This window comes from Platalea leucorodia (genome assembly GCF_965183815.1).
Source record: "Platalea leucorodia genome assembly, chromosome: 21".
Lineage (NCBI taxonomy): Eukaryota > Metazoa > Chordata > Aves > Pelecaniformes > Threskiornithidae > Platalea > Platalea leucorodia.
This window is the reverse complement of record NC_138843.1, coordinates 6,006,913-6,031,825: the sequence shown is the minus strand read 5'-3', so window position 1 is coordinate 6,031,825 and position 24,913 is coordinate 6,006,913. Positions and strand designations below refer to the sequence as shown.

The following is a 24,913-nucleotide window of genomic DNA, read 5'->3' as shown; positions in this document are numbered from 1 at the left end:
CCCCTCCCCCACTGCGGTGTGCACAGCACAGCCCTGCACCCAGCCCTGCTCACATCCAGCACCCATCCTGCACCCAGCCCTGCTCCCACCCCTGCTCCCAGCCCTGCTCCCAGTCCTGCTCCCAGTCCTGCTCCCAGTCCACCAACCAGCCCTGCACCCATCCTGCACCCAGCCCTGCTCCCACCCCTGCTCCCAGCCCACCAACCAGCCCTGCGCTCAGTCCTGCTCCCATCCTGCACCCAGCCCTGCACCCAGTCCTGCTCCCAGCCCTGCTCCCAGTCCACCAACCAGCCCTGCACCCATCCTGCACCCAGCCCTGCTCCCACCCCTGCTCCCAGCCCACCAACGAGCCCTGCGCTCAGTCCTGCTCCCATCCTGCACCCAGCCCTGCACCCAGTCCTGCTCCCAGCCCTGCTCCCAGTCCGCCAACCAGCCCTGCACCCATCCTGTACCCAGCCCTGCTCACATCCAGCACCCAGTCCTGGTCCCAGCACTGCACCCATCCTGCACCCACCCTGCCCACAGGGGTACCAGGGGCTGCCGGTGCGGGGCAGGGCGTGCCGGGGGCTGATGCTGTGCTGCCGAGCGCTGGGAGCGGATCCAGGCGTCCGGCGCTCCCCTGCACCCCACGTTGCCCCCCAGGGCCAGCAGGGCTGGGACGGGGCCTCCCCTCACCCCAGCAAGGCTCATGCCTCAGTTTCCCCATGTGCACCCAGTCTTTCAGGCAGAGGGGTGGGGGGCAAGAAGGAGCCGAGAGGCAGAGCTGGCCCTTGGCATCGGACCGAGGGGGGGCCGGGAGCTCAGCCGCCCCCAGGCCGCCCCCGACACTCCGTGGGGAGAGCAGGGCCGGGGGCTCCTCCACCGCCTCCCCTCCCCGGCGTTGCCAGAGCAGCGGCTGGGAAATTGTGCTGACACCAGCAAAACTGGCCGGGCGTAGGCGGGCGAGCCGAGAGCCCACGTGCTCCGGCCTGATAATGGGGGGCCGCGGCGGCTGCGGGGAGCCCGAGCTGCCCGGCGCGGGGAACCTGCGGGGCCGAGATCCCCCCCAGCCTCTTCCCGCTCAGCCCCCGGTCCCCTCGGGGCTGGGGATGCTGCGGGGCAGATGTGCCAAGGGGGAAAGCGTGTGGGAGCGAGCAGGCAGGAGCGAGCAGGCAGGAGCGAGCAGGCAGCGTGCTGGGCAGGGAGGAGGCCGGCGAGCGTGCGAGGCGGTGGGGACGCCCAGCACACCCTGAGCGGTGCCATCGCCTGGCCTGGCCAGGGTCCCACTGCTGCGGTGGCTGCCCCAAGCTCCCTCCTCGCCTCAGTTTCCCCACCGACGCGGCAGGCCGGAAAACCCCTCGCTAGCCACAGCCCCACAGAAAGCGCCTGCTGCGGGCCGGGGCCGTGGCAATGCCAAGCACCCGCAGCACCCAGCACCCTGCAGCACCCCGGGGGTCTCACCCCTGGCACAGCTGGGACCGCTGGCCTGTCCCGGTCCCCCTTAACCGGGGCACAGCGCGACCTTAACAGGGAAAGTGAGAGGCTGCCAGGCCTTATCAGGGAGTATTTACAGCCGCTGTGTTCCCAATTAGACAGTCAGGTGACTGCGGCTGCTGGGGACCCAGACGCTGGGGTCAAGGTCGCCGGTGGGGGATTGGGGGGTGGCAGAGGGGCAGCCACCTCCCCAGGGCCACCCGCCGGCTGCGGCGCGGCCGGGGAACCCGCCAGCATGGGCACCCCAATGCGGCACCCCAAGCAGCACAGGGGACCCCAGCACGGCTGCCATAGGGGTCCTGGTCCCTGCTGTCAGCACGGCCACCGTAGGGCTCCCAGTCCAGCGTGGGGGTGCTCCCAGTCCAGCCCAGTACAGGGTACCCCCTAGCCCAGCGTAACACTATACCTCCAGCCAAGCCAGCGCAGGGTGCCCCAAGTCCAGCCCAGTATGGGGTGCCCCCAGCACGGCATGCAGCACCCCAGTTAAGCCCAGTACCCCATCCCAGTTCAGCCCAGCATGGCCATGTCTCAGCCCAGTACATGACACCCCCCTACCCTGCCCAGCAGCCGCTGCCCCATCCTGCACAGGGCACCCGCGCCCCCACCCCAGCCAGTGCCCGGGGCCCCCCCAGCCCCAGCACAGCACCCACCGTTCCCAGTGCACCGCTGGGAAATGGCGGCGCCAGGCCCCATTGGGCCCCATCCTGCCTCCGAGCGGGCAAGCCACGTGCGCAGGCACGGCCTACGGCGCTGGCACCGCGCGCGCGCGCACGCCGGGAGCCGCGGCTGGGCAGGCAGGTCCTGGCTGCGCACACGCACGCCCCCGCCGCCGATCGCCCGTGCCCCCCGCCTGCCCGGGGTCCCGCCTGGGCCCTGGGGCAGGATCTGGCCCCGGCAATTCACTGGCAGAGGCTGTGCCCTGCTTTTCCCCAAAGCCACGAAGGCTTAGCGGTCCCCCCAGCGCCCTGCCCGGGACACGCGGCTCCCTGGGGAGCAGGGCATCACATACCCACCCTGCCTCAGTTTCCCCAGTGACACCCAGCGTATCCTGCTGCTGACCAGGCAAGGGTAGAGCTGACTCCGGCCTCCCGTGCCCACCGTGATTCACGGCGCTGGCACCCCCTTTGTTGGGATTGCTGGCACCGCCGTGCCCTTCGTGGTGTCACTATTTGTCCCTGGGCCAGTGCCGGGCAAGGAGGCACCAGCCCCACACTCCCCCCGCCGTGGTGTCGATGGGGATGGGGGGCACGGCCAGGGGGCATCACCCAGTGCTGCGGGTGTGCGCGGGGGGTTGCTGCCAGGAGGCGACCGATGTCCGGGTCCCCGCACGCCTGGGCAGCCTGGCCTGGGCACGGCGGGGCCGCGAGCCCCTCGACCACCCCTCGGGGCTGCACGTCGCAGACCCCCCTGGCTCTGCATCCTCCCTGCAAAACTGAGCCCTGCCCTCGCCCGCGGGGATCACGCAGCATCTCCCCGGGCTCCTCACCCGCCTGGGGGTGCTGGGGGATGCTGGGGTCCGTGGGGACCCCAGCTGCCGGGAGGGCGTCTGTGCCAGCACGTCACCAGCCGGGGAAGGCAAACCTGCCCGGATAAAATAAGATCTGATCGAGTTACTACGAGCTTCCCCTTCCCAACACGTGGGGAGGTGGCGTGAGTCGGCAGCGAGGACGATGGCTTAGGGATCTAATCCTCTGAGCCTGGAAACCGCCATCTGCCCTGCCCACTGTGCCTCAGTTTCCCCCTTTCGATCGTCGAGGCTTCGAGAGCGGGTCTGCCCCTCCCTCCTTGCTGTAGAGAAACCAGCCCAGTTCTCCCAGTGGGTCCGTGGGACCCCTGGGCAGGCGAAGGGCAGGGGAGCAGCATCCCCTCGGCGCCCAGCAGGAGCTGCTGGGGTTTGCCCCCGCTGCCATTATCGCTGCCCCCTCCCCAGCCGGCCTCAGCCGCTCCCGTCCCCGCCTCGGTCACCTGCCGGGTGAGGGGCCGGGACTGCAGCCCACGGCAAACTGGCACTGCTGGACCGCTCCCAGCTCCAGCCCTTGGGGGACGCACCGGGAACAAGCTGTCCCTTCCCTGCCCACGCCACCCACCCGCTCCTCATCGGGCTGCCGGCACAGGTGGCCACGTCAGGCAGGCGTGGGATGCGGGATTAATCCCCCCCAGACCCCCTTCTGGGGATGCCGAGAGCCAGGAGCATCTTCAGGGACCACTCGCCTCCTCCCTTCCCTGGCACGCGCCTGCCAGGGCAGCCAGGATCCGTCTGCAACGGGAAACGTGTCCCCAGGCGGTGTCCCCGAGCCGGAGCTGGGGATGGGACGGACATCGGGGGACGGGAAAGCTGGAACACTCCCCCCCCAGGGAGCGGGCTCTGGTGGGGACGCATCCTGGCCCCGCTCCACAGGCGGACGAGCACCCACCTCTCTCGCGGACAAAGTAAGCCAGGTAGAGATCGAGCTCCTTGACGGAGACGCTGATGTGGTGGGGCTGGACGCAGAGGATGGGGTTGGTGCACTGGCCCGACTTGACCAGGCGCTCGCCGTCGGTGCTCTCCAGCGGGATCCCTTTGAAGAGGATGACCATGACCAGGTCCAGCCGCCACACCTTGTCCGCCTGCCGCAGGCAGTCGATGCGGCGCATCTTCCCCTTCTGGTCGGGGTTGGAGAGGACGCAGCACGAGGGCTTCTTGCCCGTGATGGAGAGCACGAAGTCCTCGCGGCACTCGGGCCTGATGTCCTTGCGCAGCTTGGCCAGGAGGCGCGAGGCCCATTTCTGCTTCACCTCCGGCTTCTCGCTCAGCAGCTCGTCCTTCACCGCCCTCTCCTCATCCTTCGTCATCCTCTTCTCGTGCTTCTTGAAGTACTTGCGCTTGCGGGCCTGCAGGTTGAACCAGGTGTAGGCGAAGGCCCGGACGTGGGGGAGCAGCGCCTCGATGAAGGGGTGGAACTCATCCTGTGGGAGCAGAGGGACAGGGGGTCACTCCCGGCCGAGCCCCCTCGCAGACTCATCCCGGGACGGCTGGGGAGCCCGCGGGGACCCGCTGGGGACATCCCTGCCGGGCTGCATCCCGGCGCAACCAGGACAAAGAGCTGTGGCAGAGGCGCGTGCCTGCCAGGGACGGGGAGCCCCTTCCCCGCGCAGCGGGATTCCCCGCCGTCCCGGCAGTCCCCCGTAAATCCCACTGACTGCAATGCTCCCAGGCCACGAACCTGCTGGTGGTGCTGGGGCACACTGGAGCCAGTGGTGCCGCGGAGGGGCAGGCACTGGCGCAAGGCACGCCGCCTCGGCAGCACCCGGACCCTCTCCCCTTCCCACCCGTGTGTGCCGGGATCCTCTCCCGACAGGCGCAAAAATCCCGCCTGACATCACACCCGCCGGGGACGCCGTGCCAATGCCAGGCGCTGCCAGACCGCAGCACCCAAGGGACGGGTCCTCCACACCCCCAGCATCCCGGGTGCTCCCACACGGGCTGCGGGTGCCTTGGACCTCTCCGCTCCCTCCGGACCAGCGGGAAACTCCCCCAGTTTGCCCCAGTGGCGGCTAGCCCGGCGGCTGGCGCCCGGCCTGGTGCACAAGGCGTGCTCTGACTGCCTTTTTCCATTTGGCGAGCACTGCTGGATGAGCCCGGCCCCAAAAGAAAACAAGGAAAATGCATCCCCATCCCCGGCCCCTCCTTCCCGCATCCCATTTTTCCTTTTTTTTTCCCCAGTTTGGAAAATCAGTGCTTCCTGGCTGGGGGGGGCCACAACCTCCCCCGCAGGATGGAGAGGTGTTGGGAGCTTTCCCGATGGCTTGGAAAAGGGCAGGGAGAGGGCCAAGCATGCCCGTGCGTGGCCAGGGTGGCAGCAAGCTGGTCCCCGAGGGCAGGATTTGGCCCTCAGTGTCCCTCACGATGGGTGATGATGTGGAAGAGGAAAGAGCCCAGCTCGGTTCTCGAGTCCCGCCGGAGGCTGCCGGGGCCGGGCAGCGGTTGGCTCGTGGCAGCCGCCGTCATCGTGCCACGGCCCTGGTTCGCAGGGTCGTGCCCGGGTTTGGGTTACCCTCCCAGCGGGGAGGGTGCCAAGGGCAGGCGCAGCTCCGGGGAGGGACCCAGGAGGTGGCCGCAGGCAGGAGCCGAGGGAGGACGGAGCTCCGGCAGTGAGATGGGGCGAGCGGCTCTGGAGACAGCGGCTGGCCCCACTCATCCCAGGGCAGCGATGCCGTTCCCGGGTGGAAGCAGCCCTGTCCCAAAGTGACCTGCTGGGAGGGAACAGCGTCCCCTGAAGCAGGGTCCCAGCAGGGACCGGACCCATATGGACCCCGCTAACTCCCACTTGGCCCCACGTCCAGCACAGACCCCATTAACACCAAACCAGCCCCCACACACCGCCTACGAAACCCCAAACCCGCTCCCCCAGCACAAACCCTGCGAACAGCCAGTGCAGGTCCCCCGGCACAGCCCCCGGTGTCCCCTGGACCCGCGTCCCCTGCACAGACGTCCCACCACAGACCCCACCGTCGCCTGAACCCGGCACAGACAGCACTAACGGCCAGTACCGACCACCAGCACAGCCCCACGACCCCCCCCGAAGTCCCCCCAAGCACAGACTCCGTTATTTGCCAGCACAGACCCATCGCCCCAGCACAGACCCCGCCGTCCCTGGGAGCCGACAGCCCCTGCTCCGGACCCAGCTTCACCAGAGCTGTGACCCCGTGGGTATCCCCCCATGCCCCACAAGGGACAGGGGACCCACCCGTGCTGGGGAACCTACCCCACCCGTGGGGATCCAACCCTGCCGGGGGACCCATCCTGACCCTGGGGACCCATCCCTGCCTGGGGGACTCATCCTGCCAGGGGAACCTGGTCCTGCCTGGTGGACCCGGCCCCGCCGGCCGCTCCTGGGGCGGCCGCAGCCCGGCGCGGCCGCAGGGTCTGGTTCCCTCCCCAGCAGCAGCCGCTAATTCAGTGCAGCTGGGCAAGGGCTGGGCATGTGTCTTAAATCAGGGAAGAAGGTCAAAGAAAAGTAAGACAGGAGCCGAAAAAAGCAGCAGCGAGTTCCAAAAACAATACTTGGCCGGGGCGGTGGGCGGCTGATCTTCCTTGGTGGCCGGTTATTCAGACGAGCCCTACAAATTGCTGCCATCCCCCAGCACCGCCACCCTCCCCAGGCAGCCGGCAGCAGGGCTGGCCGCAGGGCCGGTGGGGGGCACGGCGCCATTGTCCCCGTCCCTGCCCTCCCGCCGGGCTGTGCCACCCCGGGCACCGCTGCAGGGATGTCGGGCAAGAACCAGGTTACCCCTCTTGGGGGAGGCAGCACCCTTGGGTGCTGCCCGCCCTCACTGCGAGGGCCAGGGGATGCTCGGTGCCCTGCCGCGGGGCAGCAAGTGCGAGCCCTGGTTTCCGCGGGGCTCTGAGCAGGCGCCGGCTTTGCCCCCCTCACCATGGCGCCGAGGATGTTCAGATCCCGCTCGGACCCACGTCTGGGACCCCCCAAAAACCTGCTGCGTGCAGAAGCCCCTACAGCCCTTGGTGCCCCCGAAGTCATCATGGCCCCCCCCCCGCCCCAGCCAGGATTACGGCGGGATGGGAGCTGCACCGAAAGCCGATCAGCCCCTCGCCAACTTTCCCTCCCGCCCGGCTTATCCCGCGCCAAGATGCCGCGCAGAGTTAAGCCGCTTTAGCGGGGCCAGGCGAGGGCGGCCGGGGGGGCACCGGGACAGCGGCTCAGACGGGTGGGACGGCTGCAGCTGGGTGCCGAGGGCACAAGCTAGAGGACGCGAGGACCATCCCCGTGCCCTGCATCCCCGCCACGCCGCCGGCACCATGCAGCCGGGGAGCCCCTCAGCCGGGCACGCCGCCCCGGCTGACACCGGCCAGCTTCGCGCCCAGCTCCGCTTCGGCAAGCGAAGGCAGGGATGCGCTTTCCGTCTGTCCCCATCCCCGATCCCCGCCGGCCTTCCCACCCCAGCCAGCAGCACGCAGCGCCGGCAAAGGGCTGGTTAAGCGTTTCTCCTGCTGTTTTTCCTTTGCGGGGCTGGGAAGCAGAGACGTGCTGCAATACCCCAGACGAGGCTGCTCCCGGGGCATTTCCGGATGGGAATCTGGCAGCAGAGCCTGTGCTTGGGCCCCATCCAGCCCGGGCTTGTAAAGCCCTGCGACCCGGGGAGGAGCACGCCTGCGTCGGGGTGCTGCCGGCCCCGGCACAGGGCCTCCCTCCCTCGCATCCCCCTTCCAGGGCCTGGTGGAGCGCTGACTTTCCATGCCAGATGCTGCGAGGGGAAACTGAGGCACGGGTCAAGGCTGGCTGTCCTGGTGTCAGCCCTGCCACGGAGCAGGGAGGGGAAGGCGTGATCCCCTGCGTGAAGCCGGGGACGCCGTGCCGGGATTAACTCCGGCGGTCTGGGTTTTAGCAGCGCCAGGGAGCTGGGGGGGGGGGCACAGCCGAGGCGTTGCCTTTCCCCGTGCTCCTGCCCGTCCTCACCGGCGCAGCTGGGGCTGGGGCTCTGCACCCCGGCTGCTCGGCAGCGGTGGGTGCCGTCCGCCCTGGGGACAGCGCGGGATGCTCTGGGCCACACAGGGGCACGGCGCCAGGCACGGGCACCACGGCACGGGCTGGCCGGGCCTCCGAGCATCCTCTGCTCGAGCACCGTGTCCAAACAGGTCGGGCTTGGTGAAACAGCCTGAATTTTCCAATGAAAAAACGTTTCCTCAGGAAATTCCCGAGCAGTTTTCACGGGGGGGGGGGGGAGGGGGGAGGAGAGGAGGAGGGGGACGGGAGGGGTCAGTCACCTCGGCAGCGGGTTTTGCTCCCCACCAGCATGGTCCTGGCCCCGGGGAGGAGCGGGATGCCATCCCCACCGCGGGCAGGGAGCGATGCGGGGCGACCTCGCCGCATCCCGGCCCCGCAGGGACCACACAGGGTTTATTTTATGAAAGGATGCTCAGCCCCCCCCTCGCCAGCCAGCCACACACCTCCAAACCGCTGCCGGCTCCCACGGCCGCCGCTCCTGCCAGGTCCCGCTCCCCGCGGCCGCACGAGCCCGGGCAGGGGCTGGCAAGTTTGGCGCTGGGCGCCGTGCCCCCAAGGGAAGCCTTGGCGTGGTGGCGGCGGCGGGGAGGGGGGGATGCAGCCAGAGAGATTCCAGCAATCCTGAAAATCCCGAAATCCCAGTACCCGAAAGGGGCACAGTGGGGACTCGCTCCTCAGCCCAACCTCGCTTTCCCCTCGCCGGAGCCCACAGGTGCCCTCGGCACGAACCAAACGCTCTCATGCGGCCCCAGCAAAGCCTCCGGTAGCCGCTTCTTAACTGTTTGCCGAAGCGGCTCTTGGTAATAAGTTAACCTGGTAATGAGACCTGTTGCCGAGACAAATGCAAATGATTGGGAAGTGCTCATTAGAGGGGATGGAAGGAGGCACTTAGGCCCTGAAAAGCACCCAGCCCTTCCCGGGGCCGGCCCTGCGCCGTATTAGAGCCCATTTTACAATAATTGCTCCAGAGGAGGAAATCTATTTGGATTCATCATAAAGTATTTATTAAAAAGAGCTTATTCATAATTTTTGCTGCTCGCCAGCATGGCGCGGCCAGGCTTCCCGGCCTGCTCGGCAAGTCCTAACGAGGCTTCCCCGGCGCTGGTGAGCGGCGCTGCCGCGCTGGGAGCGGGGAAACCGAGGCACGCCGGGCACGGGGCAGCGGGAGGGAGCGCGGCAGCAGCCGATGCTCCCGGGAAAGCAGCCGGGGAGGGTTTGAGCTGTGCTGGCCTCACCTGCGCACACCCGGCCCCACGCCGGAGCTGCCCGTGGGGCAGAACAGGCTGTTGCGGCCGCGCTCCCCCCCAGCTCCCACAGCGGCGGCTGAGCCGGGGTGGGGACGACCCAGCCCCGCGCTTGCAAAACCCCTCTTGCAGCCCACGCCGGGGCACAGAGCCCCGGCGCCCGGGGCAGCCCGGCTGGCACTGCCGGCACGGGCAGAGGTGAAGGCAGGAGACGGTGCGACCTCCCCGCAGCTCCTCTCCCCAGACCCCGGGGCTTTTATTTCCCCCAGAGCCGACAGCATCCTCCAGCCAACATCCATGCACGGCCGGGCTGTACCCACGGCGTGCTCTGGATGCGGCCACCCCGCTGGGAGGGTCAGCCAGGGTGGATGCAAGGCCAGAAAGGGGCTCCCACGCTTCATTTACTGCCTCCGTGCTCAGCCCCGCTCAGAATCAGACCAGGAGGCGGCGGATGAGCTAATAAAGTACCCGGTGCTCACCACGCACCGGGGACCACAGTGGCCCCGGACCCCTCACCGAGCTGCCCTGGGCTCCCGGCACCCGGTGCTGCCCAAAAACACCCCGCTGGGTCCCTTGAGCCATCCCGGTGCGGGCAGGTCCCTGCCACCCCGCAGGCACCGCGAGAACCCCGCGCCGGGCCGGTGCCCGCCTGCCCGTGCCTACGTGCTGGGGCGGGAGGCGATGCCGGCGCTCGCCCTCGCAGGTGGTGCGGCTGCAAGCGGGGGCGCGGGGAGCGCGCCGAGGCCGCCGCCGCGGGTCACGGGAGGCCGCGGCAGGCAGCGAACCTGCCAGTTGCTTTGGAAAACAGCAGGAAGAAAAGCAGCTCTCTTTGCAGCCCCGGGCTCAGGTGCCAGCGCTGCCTGGGCCCGCGCCAGCCGGCACAGCCCTCCCCGGGGAGGCAGCGATGCCGGCAGACGGCAGCCGGGGGTGGCCCAGGTGGGCTGAAGCTGGCAGGGGCTTCGCCGGCGGTACGGTGGTACGTGCCCCAACCCTGCACCCATCACCCCGCCTCTGGTCTGCCCGCATGCACCCTCACCTCCAGCAACAACTGGCGTTGCTGGTCCCCAGCTTTGCTAAACGCACCCCAAACTGGGGAGCGGCGTGCTCAGGGTGCGGCGAAGGGGTAAGGATGCCCTGGGGATGGCACCCAGCAGCGGCACAGCCAGCACCGGTGGGCGGAGGAGCTGGGAGAGCGCTGGGGAGGGAGACCTGGCGGTGGGAGCGCCCGGGGCCACTTGCTGCCTTCCTGCAGGATCGCTCAGATCCCCCAGGTGCCTCAGTTCCTCCAGGTGCCTCAGTTTCCCCAGGTGCCGTCTCTGCCTGTCCCCCTCAGGGTGCGGGAGCCGACGGCTCAGCTGCTTCCCTGGGGTGACCCCACCTGCCCCCAAGGTGCGGTGCTGCCTTTCCAAAGATGGGGAAACTGAGGCACGGCACCCGCCAGACCAGCCTGCAGGAGAAGTAGGACGCGACGGCGGCTGCTGGGGTCCGGGAAGAGCCCTGCGAGCAGCACAGGGGAAGCACGGAGGGGACCCGGCCCATGGCCAAGGAGACATCCCCCCGCCCCGGGAAGCATCCCGTGGCCGGCAGCGCCAGGGCCACGTGGCTTCCCAGCCAAAACCCCCCTGGGGCTCCAAGGAAGGGAAATGTTTTATGGAACTGGAAAAAAAAAAAGCTTTGCCAACAGGTCCCGGCGCTGCCAGCTCCTCCGCCCGGCCCTGCGTCAGCGCGGGGCCCCGGGGGTGGCCCGCTCCCCCCCAGCCCTGCTCCCGGCACACTGCGGGGATCGTGGCTACGGGGGTGGCAGGGCTGGAGCGGTGCCTGAGACGCAGCGTTTTGCCCACCCCGGACCCGGGGGTCCCGGCCTGGGACCTGCCGTATGCAACGCAGGGACGGTTGGCAGCTTGCACCCTCCGGAGCGCAGGGGGAAACTGAGGCAGGAGACGCCCCACCACGTTTGCCCCGGGGAGGGCAGGCAGCAGGCAGCCCCGGCTCAGCATCCCCCCCAGCACCGAGGAAGCCGGGACCAGGCAGGGCCCCCAAGCCCCCCCAGGCTGAGCCCGGGGCTCTGAGCCCAGCTTTAGCCCCTGACGCAAGAGGTTTTATTTCCCTCCCAACATATTTTTAGCCCTGCCTGCTCTGTCCTGGCCTTTCCGACGGGGATTAATCCCCCCCCCGCCCCGCACCATTAAAGGTGTGGGGGTGCAGAGAGGGGTCCCCAGCTCCCTCCCAGGGGTCCCCGCTGGGGGAGGGTGGTGGCACCGGGGGCGTCTCTGCACCCCGTGACGGGAAGCGCCGCAATGGGCTCGTGGTGCTCACCCCGCTGCAAATCCAATCCCTGGCGGGTTGGAGCAAGTCACCGGTTAAAAATAGCCCCGGCCTTTTGCCGAGGAGCCGGCGACCTTGCGGGAGGATCGGCCGCCCCCGGGGCCCTGGCGGTGAAGAGTTCACGGCCTCCCCACAGCCCCATCGCCTTTGCTGTGCCACAGACGTGCCAGGGGTCCGGCCTCCGCTCCGGCATCTCAACAGGCTCCCCGGGGGTTGGGGACACCCTGCCAGGACCCTCCCCCTAGGGATGGGGAAACTGAGGCACGGGGCAGTGACAGGCTCTCCCGGAGAGCAAAGGGAGACGAGGGCATCCCCAAAGGGTCAGCACTGCCCTGAGCGCGGCCGGATCCTGCACCCCGAGTGCTGAAGGACGGGACTGCTTTAACGCGGGGCGTTCATCTGTGTTCGGCAGCTCAGCAGAGCCTTCCTGGGGAGATTCAAAGGCTGAGCCCGGCCGGGTCCTATTTCGGGAGGGTTTTGGACGCCTCCCAAGCGGCAGGAGTGGGGGCTGGCCCGGACAAAGGGACTCTGTTCGGGATGCTGGGCTCTGGCGGTGCCCGGCGCGGAGGCTGGTGGCTGCGGCCGGTCCCCTTGTCCCCCGTGTGACGAGTCAGCACCTGGGGTCGGGGCAGGGGGCGAGCACCCTCTCCTGTGCTGGGTGCTGTTCCCCACCTGGAGGTAAACTGAGGCACGGGGCAGGACCGTCCTTGCCTCCCGGGCTGCCGCTGTAACCGCTAAGTGACACTGCCATACCGCGGAGATGGCCGTGCCAACCTGCCTCGTGACGTGGAGTCCACCAGCCACCCACCCTGGGCTACTTGCCCAGGCTGGCCCTGAGCCATCCCCCAGGGGAGTCCAAGGTCCCCGAGCGGGGCCGGGCACTCCAGGAGCCAATACCCCAGCCACTGGCTCCACGGCGGAGCAGAAGGAAACCCCCCGTCGGGCCAGATCCTGCCAGCGTGACGCCATGACAGGGTGCACGGCGGTGCCAGCGGGGTGCAGTGCTGCCAGTGCCGCTGGCCCTGGGACCGGGCAGCCTCCCACGTCACCTCGGCCCCCTGCCACTGCCCACCCCAGGCCCTGGGGGGCTTTGGAAAGCCCCAGGGTTCGGGGGCCACGGCGCTGTTACCAGCCCACACATGCTCGTGCGCTCCCTGCCGCACGTAGAGCTGCAAACGCCCATGCATGCACCCATGGGTGCTGGGCACAAAAACGCCGGGGATGGGGATGGGCAGGGTCCTCACCACAGGGATGCTGGGCGAGCTCAGGCCATCTGGCTCCTGTCCCCATCCCCACAGGGGACACAGCGAGGCCGCAGCTCGGCCCCGCTGCTGCTGCCGGCAACTCCCCTCTCCAACCCATTCACCAGCATGAGGCGAGGAGGCTGGCGAGCGCGTCCCGGTTCCCTCCGGCGGTACCTCAGGATGCGATGCAGTCATCGCTAATGCATCTGGACTCATTTACGGGGATGAGAAAATGTTTCCAGGTTTCCCACAAAGTCCCATTAAGATCCCAGTCCCACTCTATTTTTAGTGCCCTCATCAACAACGCCTTCCCCAGCCACCCCGGCGCTCCACGGCCCCGTGGGGGTGGCGGGGGCACCCCGGGCACGCGCCCGCCTTTGGGGGGAACGGAGCTGCACCGGGACCGGGCGGCCGGAGGGAGCGAACCCCGACTCTGCATTCCCTGAGGGAGCAGCTTTGCACCCATGGGTGGTGGGGATGCCCCAGCCCGGCTTTCGCTTGAGAGCAGCTGAGGAAGGAAACCCGGTGGGAAGCAATGGCGAGAGCCACCCCCCAGTCGCTGCGTTGGCCGCGGAGCCCCAGCCTGCAGGACCCCACTCACCGCTGGGGATGGAGAAGGGACGGCGGCGCCGGGCGATGCTCGGTGGGGCTGGGCACGCCGGCGCAGCGCGTCCCTGCAGGTGCAGGGTGACACCCTGCAGCACCAGTTTGTCACCTGGCGATGGCCGGTGGCTGGCCCAGCCAACCCCCCCCCCAAAACCACAACCCCCGGAGCCCCGGCAGTGCCTCCCCCCCGAGGCAGCGGGTGCCCACGGGGCTCTTGGTGGAGCTGGCGAGGGCACGCGCGGCTCTTGCCCTCGGTCCTGCGCCCTCCCGGGCTATCTATAGCCATGACCTCAGCAGGAGCCGGGGCAGACGCCCGGCCGCGCATCCTCCCTTCTTGGCAAGGCTGCTGCCACAGCCCCCACCCGGTAAAGAGCCGCTGCCAAGCCAAGGCTTTTATCCCATATACTCGCTAATCCGACGGGATTCGGTGTCAGGGGCTGCCCACGGGCGGCTTGCAAAGGCTGTTTCCAGGGGGGGGCTCAGCCAAGCGATGGAGAACGCCAGCCGGCAAGGGCAGACGGCGGTGCTGGGTGTCACCGTGTTAGGTGACAGGGTCCGAACCCGAGGGGCTGGATGAGAGGGGATGTGGGTGACCCGGCCCTGAGGAGGTCGAGCGGGGGACGTCCCCGTGCAGGCAGGGGTGACCTGAGGACACCCCACAGCTGCGCCCCGCAGGCGTCGGGGTCGCAGCCTCCCGCAGAGCACGGGGAGGAGGGACCTGCTTGCTCTCCGCCAGCCGCCCCGGGGAAAGTGGGGAAGGGGTGGCCCAGAGGAGGGGAATTTCCCCGGCTTTTTTCTCCAACAAACTCCTCGGCTTGTGCAATTAGAGAAATTTGTTTAACAAACTCCTGGGGGAGCGGAGCGGGAAGGTGGGGTGGCGCGCGGCCAGGGGTGCTGCTCGCACAGGCCCGCTCCCTCCCCACCCGCGCCTTTGATCAGCAGCGCGCTTCGCCGGGGGAGAGGAGCGGTTCCCTGCAGCCAGACAGCGGCCGGAGCCGTGCCGTGCCGCGGGAAGCGCCTCGGCCCCTGCGGACGTGCCGCCCGTGGCAGCCCCCCGCCCTGGCCAAGCGTCCCCTCAACCGGTGCTTCGTGGCCCCCTCCGCTTGCTCACCCCCCATCCCACCACCCTGACGCTCGCCGGGGCGCACGGCCTCGCACCCTGCCGCACCGTCGCGCCTGGCCCCAACCTCCCGGGCCGCACGTGCGCCTCGGCGCACCCATGCACGCGGCATCGGCCGGCGGGTAGGCGCAGGCTCCGGGTGCGCGCTCGCGCACGCTCGCGCTCGCTCTCTTTCTCATGCAATGCCATTTCCATCAAAAACCCTTTACTCTGCACTTTTTGCCAGCGCCGCTTCATTGGTATTCACGCCGCGCCGCTCGCCTGTCCTGGCGCACAGGTTACTAAAGGAGATTTTGCGGCGCAGCGCGTCGGGGGTCACATTACAGCCCGCACCGTCTCGCTTTCCCGAATCACCGGGCAGGAGCCAGGGGACGGCAGGAGGGGGGTGCGGGATCCGGCACATCACAGCTCCCGCCAAGCAACCGTGGGACGGAACAGCCCCGTCGCCCGTTGTACCGGGGCGAGGCGGGCTGGTGGGCAGGCAGCGGGGAGCTTTGCAGCAAAGAGCGTGATGGGTGGCTCCCCGGGGAGAGCCGGCAGGTCACCGGCGCTCGCCATCCTCCCCGGCAGCCCGCCGTGCCTGGCGCAAGGTGGGAGCAGCCGGCAAAGCGGTGCCCGAGCAGAGAGCGGGGCGCACGCTTGGCACTGCCCTCACCCTCGCCGCCGGTGCCTGGGTGAGTCCTGGGTGGCAGCCACCGCGTCCCCGGCGGCACCGTGCCCCCGGGACGGCGTTCTTGGGTGAGGAGGGAACGGCGGCGCCTCTCGATTCGGAGCTGGTTCGGAGAAAGGGGAAACGTCTGGGTGGAAAATCAACATTTCTCTCTCTGGGTTCTTTTTTTTTCTTCCTTTGAAAGCAAAAATATTTCTTGGTTTTTCGTGATCAGAAACATGTTGGGGGTTTTTTTTGGACAACAGCCGGTCAAATACCGTTTCCCCGCGAAGGGAATGCAGGGGCCCTTTGCAAGGAGAGCAAAAACCTTCTTAAAAAACAAGATAAAACCCCCAGTTTTTTAAAAAAACCACCTGGCCACAGACTCGAACAAACTCCCGGGGAAGAGGGATCTGCAGGAGGGCCAGATCCTGGCATTCCTGTGCCAGGCAGCGCTGCCTAAGGGTGCTGCGGCCCCTCCTGGAGCGGCGGTGGTGCCTGGGAGGGCGATGCCCATGGCGGGCGATCCAAAGCCTGGACCTGGGGATTTTGCCCAAAATGCTGATTAGAGCTGGCTGCTGGCCGGGGAAGGGAGGATTAATGCGCTTTTAAAGCAGCGACGAGTTAACCGAGAAATCAATCCTTGGCAGGGGCTGGCCCGCGGGTCCCCCAGCGCGTGAGCGCTGCCGCACCTGGGCCGCGGGATCCTTTCCCAGCTCCTCTCCAGGACTTGGGAAGCGCCGGGTCTTGGCGGCCGGCGCAGGGCGTTGGGTCCCGGCCAAGCTGGCACAGCGCGGCGCGGCTGCGGGGGATGCCTGCCCAGGGCCGACGTGACGGATGGCGAGCCCAGCTGCCCGCCCGGGTGCGAGCCAGGCCCTGGGATGCCCGCGGGGACCCTGTGCATCCCCACCCCGCAGCTGGCACGTCCTGGGGATCTGCGTCCCCTCCCCAAGGGTGACACTGTCTCAGGGTGCCCAGCTGGCCAGGTCAGGGAAGGAGGCTGAGCTCAGGCTCTTGCCTGTGCCGATTTGGTGCATCCAAAGCCTCCAAAGGTGCTTTGGTACCCAAAACCCACAACGGTTGGCACCTCCGGCCCCCCGCAAGGCTGTGCCCCTCTCAGGCTCAGCCCCACCAGCAGCCCCCAGCCGTGCCGTGGGGACGTCACCAGCGATGCCACGCAGTGCTGGCCCGACCCGGCAGGGCTGAGCACCCATCGATGCCCTGGGTGCTCCCCATCGCCTTCGCTGCCCTGCCCTGACCTGCCCGGCGCATCCCGAGGTGCCGCAGGAGAAACCCCCGCCCCGCGGCCCCCTGAGGAGCAGATCACGCCCCTGCCACCCCAAGGCCCTGCCTGCACCCCCCCATTCGGGTGCAGGGACTGGGGGGGAACGGGAGCCCCCCCGGCCCCCTCCCGTGAACGCTCAGCCCCCTCGGTGGTGCTCAGCACCGGCACCGCCATCCTCACGCAGGAAGAGCCACAGCTCGGCCGGGGGCGGCAGGCAGCGAGCCAGCCTCGCAGGGAGATATTTTGCCTCCCCAGCCCCCCTTCTTTCCTCTCCAGCAAGGGACCCCGGGGACGCTCCCCATCGCTGCCACCGTCCCCATCCCTTCCATCCAGGGCTCGGCTTGTCCCCAGGACAGGTGCAGCCACGCTGGGAGTGACGGGGGGCGGCGGGATGATGGGCACCCCTCGGGCTGCGGGGAAGCGTCTGGGGGCCAGGCACAGGGAAGGCTGGCACAGGCAGCACTGGGCAAGGAAAGCTGGCAAGCAGGCAGCGCGAGCCGTCCCTGTCCCCGGGGCCAGCCCCGGAGAGCCCCTGCCTCCATCACCCCCAAAGGCAGGGGACACCGTCCCCCCCTTTCCCTCTGGGTGCCAAACCCACCTCCAGGCCCTCCCCGCCGCACGCAGCCCTGGGCCGGGACGAATCTCTCGCTGCCACGGTGGCAGTTTTCCCCCGGGGCTCCCGAGCTCTCCGTGCCGGGGCTGCCCGGGGCTCCCAGGGGAGCCCCTTTCACGCACTTCGCTGCACCTCGCCAAGGGGAGCGCGGCCGGCTCGGCTGGCCCTCGGCACGGCTCCTCTGCCCGCCGAGCCTCGCCACGCCGGCACTGCCCCGTCCACACTCCGACGCACCGGCCACGCTGCAGCCACCCCTGCAAGAGGGGAAAAAGCCCTGGGTCAAAGCAGGCTCAGCCTACGGCTCCCAGCGTCGGTCCCCAGCCCGCACGGGCTCGGGAGAATAAAAAAGCACCAAAGAGAGCTATTCCCCGCTCGCTTCAAGATAGCCGGGCAGCGAGCCGGGCCCCAGCGGCTGGGCTTTGTTCAGCGAGCTGCAAAAGCGCGTGCACGCTTGCAGCGCTGGGCACAGGGTGGGTTCACTCCCTGCCCTGGTACGGAGGGAAACGCAGGCAGGGAGGGAGCCATGGGCAGGGAGGGAAGCACAGGCAGGGGCAGAGCTGCCCGGGAAGGTGAATTATTGGCGGACGCCTCGGCGCGCTGGAGGAGGGCGGCTGATTTATTGTGCGAGGCCCCAGCCAAGTTCAAGGTGATGCGGTGGAGAGTGGCGCAGCGCGAGCACCGGCCACCCAGCCGCTCGGCTCTCACCCGACGGGCGCCTCTCGAGCAGCAGGCCTTCTCCTGCCCACCGCCCCACGCGCCCGTCCCAGCCCCCCGATCCGGCTTTATAAACCGCACTTAAAACAGGATCTATTTTTCCCGGGCGAGGACTTAAGCTCAGAGCAGGCAGAAGCGGCGGGGTCCTCGGCAGCGCCGGCGGTGTGAGCGGCAGGGCAGGGCTAGCCGGGGCAGGCGGGCACGGCGCGGTGGGCGCCTTGCGGGGAAAGCAAGGCTCTCCCGAAGGTTGCATTTAAAGAACGGCCTCATTGTTTTTCCCAAACAATACTCAGCAGATGGGAGAATTGAAAGTGTGTTGCAACCTTCCCTCTCTCCCCCCGCCGTGCCCGGCTTGCTGCTCCCATCCTTTGGCAGCCGATCTGAGCTCCCGGCTGGAAACCAGTTCGCCGGAGCTACTGGTGGAGGGGGTGAGCACTGGCGCTCCCCTCTCTCGCTGAAAAGCTGTGGCGCTTTCGGGAAGGAGGTTTGCCAAAGATGCCCCGGTGAGATGCGCCCACCAGGCAGCTCCCCGCTACGGCCACACGCCCGAGCCGGTGGTGGCAGCCGGGCGATGTGCGGAGCCGACCGGTGGTGGCCGGGGAGAGGCGAGATCCCCTCAGCACCCAGGAGACGCGGCCGTGACCGGGCCACGTGGCTGCAATGCCTCTTGCAGCCCGGCTCTGTCCCCCGGGCACCGCGGCGTGCCCGTTTCCCCGGGTGTTGATGGCGTTCGCCGGTACGGAGGTTTGTGCCAGGCCAGCTTGGCTGGGCTGCTCCCCGATGCCCCCGGGACGGGGTGCTGCCGGTTACGGCACGTGCAGGGGTTTGTGCCCGGCCGCCAGCTCTCGGCCGGGCAGTGCAGGCGCGTCGCCTCTGCACCGAAACCAGTCTCCAAGGATGCATCTGAGCAAAGCAGTGGGAGCCGGCGTCCCACCAGGGTCCGGCCGGAGACCCCCTCCCCTCTCCCAGGCCCCAGCGGACCCGTGGAACCCGGGAGAGGGGAGAGGGTCTCTGGCCGGACCGCAGCGGGATGCCCGGCTGCCTCTGAGGCCAGCTCCCATCTCACCTTGCTCCCAGCCTACCGGTACCAGGGTGGGGGGCTCGGGGAGCGCCAGGGTGACTGCCAGGTGCCAAAGACGAGCCAGAGGTTTGCAGGAGCATCACTGCTCATAAAATTTGCACATGTCCCCCCCTGGGAGCATCCCTAAATCCCCCCGCTTCAACCTTGCTGCAGATCCAGGAGCCGGGGATAACCGTTACGGCTCCGGAAACACCGCCGGCTCCTCGGCAGCAGCTCCCGGGGGACACACGTGCAGGGCCAGCGGCGGGTGCTCAGCGCCGGGGTTATTTCGGAGTCCTGGCAGCCGGAGCCCCCCCCGCTTCCCCGTGGGCAGGGTGAGGCCTCGTGCGTGGCGGCGGAGCCGGTGCCACTTCCCTGCTAATCCGGGCAGCTCCCTCTCGACTTCCCGGCCTGTCCCTGAGGGGGGACGGAGGTGAGCGGGAGGAAGCGCCCAAGCAGGGACAGAGAGGTGAGGAGGGCACAAAGTCACCCTCCTTGCCTGACGGGAGACGCGGCCGAGGCCCTGGCCGGGAGCGGGTCACGAACGACGCCTTTGCCAGGGCTATTTTGGTGCCACTGGGCTGCCAAGCCCCAGCTTGGACCAGCTTTGGCCGGGAAGGGCGGCTGCCCGAGTGGTAGCCGGGGTCTGAGTGGCCGTGCCGGGCTCGAGGGCCGGCGGCGGCGGTAGCGGCGGGGAGATGCGCGAAGGCAGAGGCAGGGCGGCTCCCGCGCACGTTCCAATGTATCCACATCACCATCCGCGGCTCCCGAGCCCGGGCGAGCCTCCCCGCCGCGCGGGTGGGATGGGAACGGCTGGGCTGGCGGCGGGGGGGCCGGATCCGGTAGGTGCAGACAACGTCTGATCCCATCCGAGCTGGGTTGGATCGGAGCTGAGACTACGCCAGGGCGAGGGGGGGGGAAACCGGAGCCTTCCCCGCGCGAAGGCGGCGGGGTGGAGGCTGGGATCCGCGAAGGAAAAACCAGCTCCCCCCCGTCGGCTGGGCGAAGCGCTGGGAACAGCACGGGTTTGTGAGCAGAACGGCTCCTGCCAGCCCCGGCCTGGCCAGCCAGCGACCGCACGGCTTCCCACATCAGACCAGCGCTGGTAGCTGGCAACAACAGGCTCTGCCAACCCAGCGCCGGCTGGAGACTGGGATGGTAGGGAGGTGGTGGGACCCCCGGGAAGGACGGAGTCGGGGTGGGAGAGGAGGGAAAGAAAGGAAAAGAAAAATGGAAAAGAAAATATAGAAGAGAAAATATAGAAGAGAAAATATAGAAAATATAGAAAATATAGGAAATAAAATATAGAAAATATAGAAAATAAAATATAGAAAATATAGAAAATAAAATATAGAAAATATAGAAAATATAGAAAATACAGAAAATAAAATATAGAAAATAAAATATAGAAAAATTAGGAAAGAAAATATAGGAAAGAAAATATAGGAAATACAAAAAAGAAAAAGGAAAAAAAGAAAAAAGAAAAAGAAAAAAGAAAAAGAAAAGAAAAAGAAAAACAGAAAAAGAAAAGAAAAAAGAAAAAGAAAAGAAAAAAGAAAAAGAAAAGAAAAAAGAAAAAGAAAAAAGAAAATAGAGAAGAAAAAAGAATAAGAGAAGAGAAAAGAAGCAAGGCAGACTGAGGGGTGACCCTTGCCAAGCCAACCACCCGGCGGGGAGCACCGTCCCCAGGGCCATCGGAGCAGCCCCAGCACTGCCCACCCGTGCCCGTGGCCGTGCCCAGGTCGGTGCCCGTGCCGTCGCCAGCCTCCCACGCTGCACCGCACCCAGGGAGAGCCAGGGCCGAGGCCGGACCCCGCGATGCCCTCCGGCACAACGCGGGTGCCCCGGTGCTGCCGAGGGGACCCCCCTGAACCCCCCTCCCGGTCCGAGCCTCTGAGGTGGGGCCGGATCCTGCCCGCAGCTGCGGCCCAAGGGACGAGGTCTGGCAGGAGAACCGCGGGCGCGGGGTCCGGCGGCGGCACCCTGCCCCCCCCAGAGCAGAGCCCTCGCAGGGTGCGGCACGAGGCCGGATTCGGAGCGGGCAGCGGCTGCCAGCAGGGAAGAGGTTACGAGCCGGGGGGGGGGAAGCTGCCTGCTCAATAATTAAATAAATATCAGCGATCAATAAGGACAGAGCAAAGGCAGAGCCACGGCGGCCGTGGTGCAGGCAAAGGGGGGGGTCCCCGAAGTCTCCTCCCTGCGGCCGTAGCGGCTGTGGGGGAGAGACTTGGGGGACGCCCCCCTTGCCCGCACCGCGGGCCCTGGCACGGCCACCCCGCCGCGCAGCAGCGGGCCACGTCGGCGTGGCCTGGAGTGACACCAGCGTCCCCACGCAGACGGCTTGGGGCTGCCCCTCGACACCCCCAGGCGCAGACGGGGGGCCGGCATCGCCCCCTCACCCCCGGACCGAGGGGGTGCCCCCCACGTCCTGCCACGCACGACCCCCGCCGCCCTCTCGCCCGCCAGCGCGGCACGGCGCAGCCGGTTGTAAATTGTCCGAAACTTGGAGAATTTTGAAGAAAAAGCCTGTGCCCCCCCCTCCCCACCTCCTTGCACCCCACCATGTGCAGCTGGGCTGGGGGGGGGGAAGGAAAAAGTTTCACGCTACGCAAGAGCCGACACGGCCGAGGCCGAACCCGCAGCGCCAAGCCCCCCCCCAGCCTCCCCGAAGCCAAGCGGGGACCCCCCGCTCCCCACCGCGTCCCCCCGCAGCCCCGCAGCCGGCGGCTTCCCCGCACCACCCGCCTCCGGGTGCAGCGACACAACAACAACAACAAAAAAATATAAAACCCAAACCACAACGCAGCCTTCCCCCCCCCGGCTCCTCCCGCCCCAAGTGAAAGCGGAGGTAGAAAAACCCCCAAAAGCACCAGAAACACCCAAAAAACCCTAAAAAAGACGCGGGGGGGGTGGGGGGGGAACGCGGCTCCTCCGAGCAGCCCCGCACCGGCCCCAACCCGCCCTTTCCCTGTTATGATTATTTTTATCGAGGGGGGGGTTGCTTTTTTTTTTTCCTTTTGCCTTTTTTTGGGGGGGTTTCATTGCAATTGTAAAAGTCTGTTGCGGCCAAAGGGGGGGGGGGGTTGGGGGGGGGGGGGTTGGAGGAGATCGAAAGGGGGGGGGGGGGCTCGGTTACCTGGGTCAGGCAGAGAGGAGACGAATACATCCCGAGCCGTGCTGGGAAAGTGGCTAATTGCAGGGCTGAGACTCGAGGCGTAAAAGTTACTGAGTCATTTCGGAGGCTGGAGCAGTCCGGGCGTTTTTTCTCTCTCTCTCCTCCGGAGCGGCTCTGCGGGGCCCGGGGGGGGGCAACCGGGCAGGGGGGGGCGGCCCCGCGGGAGGGGGGGCCGAGGAGGAAAGCGAAAGGGTCCAACTTCCACCCCCCCCCGTCCAAAAAAAAAATAAAAATAAAAAGCAAAATTTCCTCCTTCCCCCCCCCCCCCCCGGGAAATAAAGCGCTTTTTTTAGTGGTGGTTGGGGGGGTTAAAGAGGGAAAAGGCTCATCTTCGGCCCCGGGGGGGGTCGGGGGGGTCCGCACCCAGGCTGCGGGCAGGGGCAGCGGGGAAGTTAGAGGGGAAGCGGCTCCATCCGAGAGCCGGGCAGCGGAGAGAGGGAGGAAAGAAAGAATGAGAAAATGAAAAAAAAAAAAAAAAAAAAAAAAGAAGAAGAAAAAAAAAAAGAGAAGAAGGGAAAAAAAAAAAAAAAGGAGCGAGGAATGAAGTGACGTTATGAAAAAAGCCCATCCCAAAATATTACATCCCATTTAAAGATGTAGGAACCCCCTTTGGCTCGCAGGGCCCAGGCGCTGCGGGGCAGGGGCGAGCGGGGGGGGCAGGGCCGGGCCCCCCCGGGCCGGGCGAGCTCGCCCCCTTTTTTTTTTTTTTTTGTTTTGGAGCGTTTTAATTATTTTTTTTTTTTAAAGAAACGGAACCCATACGGGGAGGGGAGAGAGGAAAAAAAAAACCCAAACCCACCCTTGCCGATTCATGTGCAACTTCTGGGCAGCGGCCCCGGGATGCCCCCGCCGCCCAGCCCGGGGGGGGGGCCGGCGGGGAGACGCTAATTTCGGGGTGCCCCCCCCCCCCCCGCTTCCCCCCGTTATTGAACGACCGGCAGCATCTCGACGCTCTGCCCCCGGGGGGGGGGGGGGGGGGGAACCGGCCGCTGCCCCCCCCCCCCCCCCCCCAAAACGCACAAAGAAAAAGCGCAAAAAGCGGAGCCTTGCGCCCGGCAAACTCCAAACCGCAAAGTTCTGCCTCCAGAAACCCCACCGCCCCCGACCAATTCTGCAGCCTTTAATAAACCCTCATTAGGGAGCGAGCGAGGCCGCGCGCCCGGCCCGCAGCACAAAGGGAATCCCCGGCTGCCAGGCGTGAGGGCGAGCCCGGCCCCGCAGGATGGCGGCCACGGCCTCCCGCGCCGCCAGCCCCGCGCCCGCCTCCCCTCAGCCCCCCACACATCTTTTTTTTTTTTTTTTTTTTTAAAATATTTCCCCTTTCATTTCTCTCTTTCCTTGGAATTGCAGCCTGCGGGGACCCGAAACGGGGCTCGCTGCCCGCCGGGCGCTGCGGGGCCGCTCCCGCCTCCGGCCCTACCGCCCTCTCCAAAAAATAGCAATTTTTCTCCTTTCCCCCCCCCCCCCTTTTTTTTCTCTCCTTTTTGCCACCGCTCCGCCGGGGAAGGCCACCCCGCCAACCCTTCTCCCCGCACAACTCCTTTTCGCTCCTAACTTTTCCCGGCCCCCGCAGGACGATTTCCCAGCTCCGCTGAGGGGTTGGGGTTTATCCCCCCCCCCGCTTTCCTCTCATTTCTCCTCCATCCAAAGCCAACCCCGCAAGCAGCCCCGCTCCGGGATGCAGCGGCGGCCCCGCACAAACTTCACCGCCCGGGCCCGATCCCCGCCGATCCCCGCACCGACGGGGGGGGGGGGGGGGGGCGGCGCCTCCCCCCGTGGCCTGGCGGGAGGCGAAGCAGGAAAAGCCCAGCCCGGCGGGGCCGATGGTTTTATTCTTACATCGCAGATAGTGATTTTTATATATCTATATATATTTTTATATGTTTTTCCTCCCCCCCCCGGTGCGGGCAGGGCGGCCCCGCACAGCGCAGCGCGGACTTAACCGCGACCCTCCCCGGGGCGTCACTTCCAAGTTCAAGTCGGTGCGGCTGCCAGCCTCTCCGCCCCTTTTTTTAGCGGCCATTTTCAGCTTCATCCAACCCTCCCCGGGCTGCGGAGGCTTCCCCCCCCCCCCCGTCCTCCTCCTCCTCCTCCTCCCCCTCCCCTCCCTCCCCGCACCGCGACCTCCCCGCCGGGCCGCTCCCGCCCCGGGCCCCGCCGGGGAGGGACGGAGCGGGGGGGGGGGGGGGGGGAGGGACGGCGGCTGCCCCCCTCCGCCGCCCCGGCCGCCCCCCGCCCCGCCACCCCCCCCGCACCCCCCCAGCCCCGGGCACCCTCTTAAACTCCGGCCCCGCCGCCCCCTCCCCGGCAGCCAACTTTTGCTGGGGGGGTGCACACGCAAAGCCACGCACACGGGTGGGGGGGAGAGGGAAAGTAGAAGAGAAAATGAAAGTGCCATGGGACCTACCATCGCCAAGTGCAATTAACGGGCTTCCAAGTTGCTGCGGAAAGCAAAGCAAAGAGGGTGGGCTTTTTTTTTTTTTTTGCTTTTTTTTTTTTTTTTGGTATTTTGTTCTAAAACGTGTGTTTTCCACCGAGGCGAAGGAGAAAAAAAAAAAAAACAAAAAAACCCAAAAACCACCGTGGCTTCTAAAAATAATTTAAAAAATTACCACTGCCCCCCCTCAAGAAGAAGCAAAGCCCCCCCCGAGGCCACCGGTCAAGTCTCCTCGGCGGGCGGTCACCCTCTCTCCGGCTCCGTCTCGCTGCCGGGGGCCATGCTCCGGCCTCAGCGCCTCGGGGGCCGGGCTGGGCCGGGCTGGGCGCCGCGGGGCATGGGCCGGGCCGGCAGTCGCCGGTGGCGAGTTCCGGGGCGGCTGCGGGCGGCGGCGGCGGGCGGCGGCGGGCGGCGGGAGCGCGGTGTCCGCGCCCGGCCCGGCCTCATGCGCCGCGGGGGGGGGGG

At 67.3% G+C, this 24,913-nt stretch overlaps 1 protein-coding gene across 3 annotated transcripts in view; it reads right to left on the bottom strand.

Annotated features, from left to right (window-relative positions):
* Positions 1-22,272, bottom strand: part of NFIC (nuclear factor I C) — a 48,516-nt gene extending 26,244 nt beyond the window's left edge. Inside the window, exons 1-2 of one of the 3 annotated variants that reach the window (XM_082330913.1) lie at positions 21,973-22,272; positions 3,888-4,419 (exon numbers count right to left, since the gene is read on the bottom strand). In XM_082330913.1, coding sequence (XP_082187039.1) covers positions 3,888-4,419; positions 21,973-22,002 — 562 coding nt within the window. In that variant the 5' untranslated portion in view covers positions 22,003-22,272. The remainder of the gene's footprint in view (positions 1-3,887; positions 4,420-21,972) is intronic. The other 2 variants (XM_082330914.1, XM_082330915.1) reach the window with 2 other exon arrangements.
* Between the last annotated feature and the right edge of the window lie 2,641 nt (positions 22,273-24,913).